The 7,792-nt window shown below is 40.0% G+C and overlaps 1 protein-coding gene across 1 annotated transcript; it reads right to left on the bottom strand.

Moving 5' to 3' along the window:
- Positions 1-942: 942 nt before the first annotated feature.
- Positions 943-2,343, bottom strand: LOC141348428 (paraneoplastic antigen Ma1 homolog). The gene has a single exon (XM_073852738.1). The coding sequence runs from the start codon at positions 2,341-2,343 to the stop codon at positions 943-945; it is 1,401 nt and encodes a 466-aa protein (XP_073708839.1).
- Positions 2,344-7,792: the final 5,449 nt, after the last annotated feature.

Below are 7,792 nucleotides of genomic sequence, written 5' to 3'. Positions count from 1 at the left end.
TGGCATCCTCAGGTAATGGTGAATTACCGAAGTCAAACGATGAGGGATTTATCATACTGGACAACTGATTGTCTGCTAATGTGGGCTGAGGCACAATAGTGACAGGGTAAAGACGAGCAATTGGCGTGCCACGTTTCAGGTGTACATCTTTAGTGGACCTGTTCCTCACAGTCACAGTCAAAAGGCGGTTTGATACCATTGAAACAGATTTTACTTCAGGTCTCACTAATAGATCATCTGAAATGCTAGTGTCCTCAGGCTGGTCTATCAGTACATGTGCGTCGGTAGGTTTTGGGAAAAACTTAGGTTTACCCAAAATTTGACATGACTCTCCTGGTCTCACAACAATTGATTTATGCTGTGTAAACCACACAGTACCATGCCTCTCGCAATCATCAGATGAGTCATCATCCTTCTGAATATTCTCATAGACCTCTCGCACTACAGAATGTATGGACAAAGTATGTAAGAAATGATCACCCAGCTTCTGTTTACAATCTTCGAACAAACGTCTCACTATATTGGTGTTAGTCCCCAAAAGAATGGCAATTCTCTTCTCTGATTGAGAGTCTGGGCAAACAAGTGCAAGGGTGTCAACAGCTTGTGGTAAGCCTACCACATTTTCAGTGAATTCAAGCTTAACGGAAAGATAACCATCATATGGGTATTTGTGCGAACTCAAACCCCATATTTCAAGATTTTCCACAGGCAACAGTGGTAAGTGTTTCAAGTAAGCGTCATAAAAGCTTCGATAAAGGATAGTGACTTGAGAGCCACTATCGAGCAAAGCTTTTGCATAAACTCCTTCAATTTGAACTGGTACTTCAGAAGTTGGACCAATCAAACCAGTTGGAATTTCAAAAGAACAAGTAATTTCATCTTCAAAACAAGATGTGGAACGAGACTGAATAGGAGTCCTGCGCCGTTCCTCCACGGGGCTCCCTAGAAGTTTCCCGACCACCTGCTCTGACTAATCAGCTTTTGATTTACTCTCCTCAGATTCTCAGTCCCCCGACACTCTCTCTTTGTGTGGCCATCCTCACCACACTTATAACAAAAAATTCCAGGCCGAGGAATCTTGGACGTGCTTTTCCTATTTGAAACTTCTGCACCACTAACATCTGCTACTTGACACACAGGGCCCATTGCCCCAAGAGAAGGCTCAGGAACAGGCGTAGATGTGACTGCCTTCAAAAGTTTGGACACTTGTGCTGTAAGTGCACTCACCTCTTGCTTTATACTGCTCAATTCAGACTTAGAAGGAGCTGGTGGAACAGAGGCGGCAGCAACTACTACTTTTCCGCCATCCCTAGCCTTGATCCAATCCTCTTCTTCTCTCACTTCCCGTAGTAACTGTGAAAAACTAGGAGGATCCCGCAAAGTGTGGGTCATTCTCAGTCGGAGTGCAACCATATCAGTCGTACGGGCTCCTCTAACCACTTGCTCCATTCGCATGCGATTCAAATCAGCAGCTACAACTCCTCCTTTTACAAGCATGCGGTGAAGGAGCTTGTCTAATCTATAAAGAAAATCAGACAGCCTTTCGTTTTCCTTTTGGTAAGTACTCCTGAACTTTGCAAAAAGATCAGAAGCACTTTCAGTATCACCATAGGCCGTTTCCAAAGCAACCAAATAATCAGTAGCGGTCGCAGCTGGATTACTAACCTTCAGAAACCGAATTATGTCTGAAGCAGGTCCTCTCAGACTTTCGACAATACGCTGCCTTTTCACAGAATCAGCACACTGCCACTCGCTGATCATTTGGACCGCCTGCTCCATCCAGGGATCATACTCTTCCTCCCCAGCAGGTACTGGTTTCACTCCTGAAAATACTCTTAATCTCCTGTAACTCAAAGGGTCAGTGGGCACATGAACACACTTTTCAACAAGGCGATCAATAGCATTCACCAGGTCCAGATTAACATTTACATTAGAGGAGGGACCTGGCTCCAATATAGCCTTCGCATCCTCCACTGATTTCCCTTCCTGTTGCAGCAGCGACAATAATTTCTCTTGAAACACAGCATCACCTGCAGGAGGATCTGAAACCATTCTTTCAGGTAAATGTACCCTCCATGGCCCCACCTCACCAGGAATCCCTATCTCTGGTGGTACAGCATCTGGATCAAGATCATTACTGGTTTCTAGCAAAAGGAACAACTTAGTTCCTGTAGGATCTCCCCGTCTACCATGAATCTTAGTATGGCCAAATACTTTAACTGTATTAAGCACATCTGCAATAGTCTCATTCGTTACATCTATTGGGACATCACTAAGTATAATACAGCGAGATGGATTTATTTTCGCCTGACGACTCCATTCACCAGCCTTAGAAATATCCATGACTCCACAAAGCTGTGCAAAGAAAATAAAAACGGGAATCAACAACCACTCAGAAGAAAAAATAAATATGAATAAATTAAAACAAATCCCAGCGGTGCCTCCACAAATGTAACACTATGGTGAAGTATAAAGGCACTTAAATCCAAGAGACCTGGGCTCCAGCTGATTGATCGTGAGTTTGCTGGATACTCTCTATAAAGATATTTGTGTTTCTCTTTTAGAACACTATAATCTTCTGGTATTTTTGTGCCCCTTAAAATGCAAACCATACACACACAGAAATGGTTTGTGCTCACAGTGTCACTCTCAAAATAAGAATCAAGTTTGTGTACTCAGATTGCTAAATATGAATATACAGAAGTAGCATCAAATGAATACTTATTTATTTTCCTTGATCAAAATTCAAGACAGAAGAGATGAAATAGACAATTGTCTTCCCTTTCGCAAAAGGGCTGCACCTTTGCAAAACAAATTCAGACAAACATAAAAGATCAAACCCCAAAATAAAAGGCAATATAACTTGTATGTATACTCTTTTAAACCTCAACAACTTCAAAAATGTACATGAAGACGTAATTGTTCACACCAAGCGCTTGGATTTCACGTTGGGGCCCGTATTCGGTGTTGCAGGGGTTAATGTAAGCCGTCAGAAATGAATAGAAATCCGTTTTCACAGTACAAACTCGTTACTCACTCAGAATCCGCTGTGTAAACTCCTCGACAGACACTAGAAACTCACGTGAAAGTCCCTGTCGGAACGAGACAATCAGTCCAGCGTTGAAATAAGAGATGCGTCACAGCAAAAAGGATGGCCGATGAAAAGCATTCGCAGGTCTGCCACGAAGACTGAAACCTCCTCCCTTTAACCGATGAATCTGGGTCCTTGTATTCACGTAGAGCTACATGAAAATACTCCGATGCAATTCTATAACTTTTCCTGGGTCCTTGACTACGAAGACAACGATAAAACCACTTTAGCCCTCTCTATTGAAGCTGCTACGATACGCAGAATCTACTCGTTTCTAATCTTCCGGGACACCATAAACTCTTTTTGTTATGCTGAATACTGTTATGGACACAGTCTCTGTCACTACAACAATTTCACCAGCATACAATTAGGCGTTTTTCGGGCTTTTTTTAAGCCAACAGCTCGCAAACTAAAACTCCGATGAAGCAGCTCCACCGACCTTCGAGTCCCTCCTCCCCCTTTTTTCCGATTGGCTGCTTGTCGCACTCCGAACCCGTTGGAAACTCTGATTGGTTAACATTTTAAACACACATTATGAACACACTGCATTGTATACACAAAATATACATAAATACATACAAATATACATTTCTCGAATAAAATAAAACTAAATAAAATTATTCACAGGGTTACAACTGTTATTCCTTTAAATACCTCTACCTCTATTTTATTTTAAGTTTGAACCTAACCAATCACTGTCATCGCAAATTCTGGACTTTCGGATCTTTTATTTTTCATTAAATTTCCCGTTATTTCTTCATCTATGTTAATTTTTCTGTCCTTGTGCAAGATCTTAACATTCTGCATATCTCTTACTAATTGCTGTTAGTTTCTTCTTGATAGGTAAAAACTTTTCTTTGGATTTTTCCAGCTTTCACATCTTTTACTAATTGGTATTTGTAATTACTTCTTTCATTTTTTCTATTAATTGATAGCCAGTTAAGCCGCAATCTAAATTTACTTTTTAAGTCTTCTCATAATTTCATCCTTTCTTCTTTGACCTAAACTTAAAATTGCGTCTTTTAAGTTTTGTAGCATTTTCTCTGCTTCTTCAGTCCAACCTAATTTACTACCTTTCATTGTAGCATATTGGTTAAGCTTTTTTTTTTTTTTACTAAACTTAAGAACTATATTCCTTACATAATTCATAAGTCCCATCATTTGTTGTACTTTTTTAACCCTTTCTAAAGTTTTTAGATTTGTACTTCACTTTTTTATTCTTTGTGTAATTTCTCTATTCTCTGCTGATATCCAAAATCCTAAAAATTCACCCTTATCTGTTGTAAGATTGTAATAGGGATTAATTACATAATAATTTATAATTTAGCTCAAAGGGAATCGAATATGATTCAATAGGGAATTTGAACAGAATCGCTGTTTTACGGCTGTTCAGAGTCGACGCGCGATTCATTCACAAGCCGTCTAACAGAAACTCTGCAATGGATATTACTATCCAGAATATAGTGAAAACACTATATATAAGCACAGTAGCAAAATCAGCAGTTTAAGACATTAATTTGTAAGCACAAAACACAAGATACTTATCTTTTCTAATAAAAATATGAATTTATTGGATAAACCTAACACATACAAACTAATCTAACATAAACACACGCATTCACACAGGTTGCAGAAAGAGAAAGTGAGGAAAGAATGAGTTTAAAGGAATGAAAATATGAAGTACCAAGTTATAGCAATATGTGCAATTGCTTAGACCTGAACAACCATCAATCACTTAATTAACCCTCGTATTGAGTCTCTCAAAGAGGTTATTAAACTTTATCAAATGCACCAGTTCAGTTAGAACCTGGAAGTTACTTGCGTTGCCTTTGTCTGTGAAGGGAATTCCTTTCGTCGCTCGTTCCAGAAAGGGTTTTCCCGAGGTTGCTGATTGGTTGGTGGTCGGTCAATGTGATATCTTCTTGGGCGTTGGCTGGATATGAGAGTTGTGCGTGCGCTGTTAAAGTTCGGGTCCACGAAGACGTTTAAGTCGGTCGCGGCTTGCACAAACTTAACTAGAAACGAAACTCTCAACGGAAAGAAATAAAAAAAAAGATTAAAGAAAAAGATAGAAGTGTGGTGATCTTCTCATGTTTCCTTTAAGTCAAGTCAAGTCAAGTCACCTTTATTTATATAGCGCCTTTTACAATACAGATTGTGTCAAAGCAACTGCACAGTATTTAAACAGCACAATAGTGTGTAAGTAATGCATTATTGTAACAATCAATTTTCAGTTAAAGGCAGTTCATCAATGAATTCAGTGATATCATCGTCAGTTCAGTTCAAATAGTATACGATATCGCTGGAAAATGTCCCCAACTAAGCAAGCCAGAGGCGACAGCGGCAAGGAACCAAAACTCCACAGGTGACAGAAATGGAGAAAAAAACCTTGGGAGAAACCAGGCTCAGTCGGGGGACCAGTTCTCCTCTGGCCAGACCAAACAACAGTTTGTACCAATGTCTGATTGTAGAGAACTCATCAGGATCCTGTGGTGTAGCGCCGATGGCTGTCAAGGTTGGCAAGGTCTTTATTGATGGTCCGCCTTGGAGCTCATCTGGTTGACATCCACGGCTATTGAAGTCATCTCTAGGTGGTGATCCACGATCTAAGCTGGGTACGGACTGGATCCGGGGGACTGGAGTGACCATCTGATCTGGATACAGGCTGGGTCTGGAGGCTACGGTGACCTCGGAATAAGAATGAAACAGACTAATATTAGCGTAGATGCCATTCTTTTTACGATGCAACGAGTGCATCAGGTGTTATGGGAGGTGTTTTCGGTTCCGGTTGACCTAATTAATGCAGCCTAACAATCCTTTAACGGATTTGAATTATAGAAATGTGTTAATGATTTTATGTGTAAGCCAGGTTAAAGAGATGTGTCTTTAATCTAGATTTAAACTGACAGAGTGTGTCTGCCTCCCGAACAGTGTTAGGTAGATTGTTCCAGAGTTTAGGCGCTAGATAAGAAAATGATCTGCCGCCGGCAGTTGATTTTGATATTCTAGGTATTATCAAATTGCCAGAATTTTGAGAACGCAGCGGACGTGAAGGACTATAATACGATAGGAGCTCGTTCAAGTACTGAGGAGCTAAACCATTGAGGGCTTTATAAGTAATTAGCAAGATTTTAAAATCTATACGATGTTTAATAGGGAGCCAATGCAGTGCTGACAGAACCGGGCTAATATGGTCATACTTTCTGGTTCTAGTAAGAACTCTAGCTGCTGCATTTTGGACCAGCTGGAGTTTGTTTATTAAGCGTGCAGAACAACCACCCAATAAAGCATTACAATAATCTATCCTTGAGGTCATGAACGCATGAATTAATGTTTCAGCATTTGACATTGATAGCATAGGTCGTAATTTCGATATATTTTTAAGATGGAAAAATGCGGTTTTGCAGATGCTAGAAATGTGGCTTTCAAAGGAGAGATTGCTATCGAATAGGACGCCTAGGTTCCTAACTGATGATGACGAATTTACAGAGCAGTCATCTAGTATTAGACTGTGTTTTAGGTCATTACTTGTGGAGGTTTTAGGTCCAATAATTAATACCTCTGTTTTTTCAGAATTTAACAGTAAGAAGTTATTCGCCATCCAGTATTTAATATCAGCTATGCATTCTGTTAGTTTTTCGAATGGATATGTTTTGCCGGGCTGCGAAGAAATATAGAGCTGAGTATCATCAGCGTAACAATGAAAGCTAACACCATGTTTCCTGATGATATCTCCCAAGGGTAACATGTAAAGCGTAAAAAGTAATGGCCCTAGCACTGAGCCTTGAGGTACTCCATACTGCACTTGCGATCTAAATGATACCTCTTCATTTATTGCCACAAACTGATGACGGTCAGATAAGTACGATTTGAACCATGCCAGTGGTTCAAATCCTTTAGAGGAGGAGGCTGGCATTCAGGCCAGGCGGCGTCGAGACGCGGCGTGAGGGACGTAAGAGAGCTTATAGTAAAGAGATAAGAGAGAGATTTGAGGGTGTCCTTGGTATTTAAACTCAGCTTTTGGACACCTCCCAAAATGATGTCTTGACCAATTAGAACATTGGCTGAACTCCGGTGGGCTGCTGGTTCCACCTTCCAAACCATAAATCACCATGTTATCTTATTAGTCCCGTGATCCCAAATTCCCGCTCTTTGCAGAGATAAATTTGGACATGATTTCTATAACAAGACAATAATACATTTCGCAAAGAATTGAATTACAGGAACATTTTGAGAATGCGATTTCCAGACCGTGCATATCAAACATCAATATAAACCATTAAACTATTCAATAGTTATCAAAAGGGACATACACAATGAGTGATTAAAACATAATAGACAAATGTGTGGGTTACATATATGATAGGAAGTTATACATAGAAATGAGGAGTTGCTCCTTAGTTCTTTAGCACATTTTAGGCGCATATGTACATCAATAGACAGTTTTCTGTGCCCTTCTGTGAGGGTCTGTTCTCTAAGCTGGGAGGTCAAAAGTTTAGGGAAGGAATTTCCGTTGTGTCCTGTGTGTGGGGGAAAACCAACCATATCGCTAATGACTTTACTCATGTGATGTTCAAGATCTGCATCTCTTTGACCATTAATCTTGGTTACTTGCTCCAAATTTGACAATCTCCTTATTCGAAGGATTTGATTATGAAGAAGTGTCTTTGTGTTAATTTTGCGAGTTCTTAGTTAGTTGGG

This window comes from Garra rufa, chromosome 13 (genome assembly GCF_049309525.1).
Source record: "Garra rufa chromosome 13, GarRuf1.0, whole genome shotgun sequence".
Lineage (NCBI taxonomy): Eukaryota > Metazoa > Chordata > Actinopteri > Cypriniformes > Cyprinidae > Garra > Garra rufa.
Note: the sequence above shows the minus strand (reverse complement) of the source record. Positions and strands in the feature narration are given on the sequence as shown.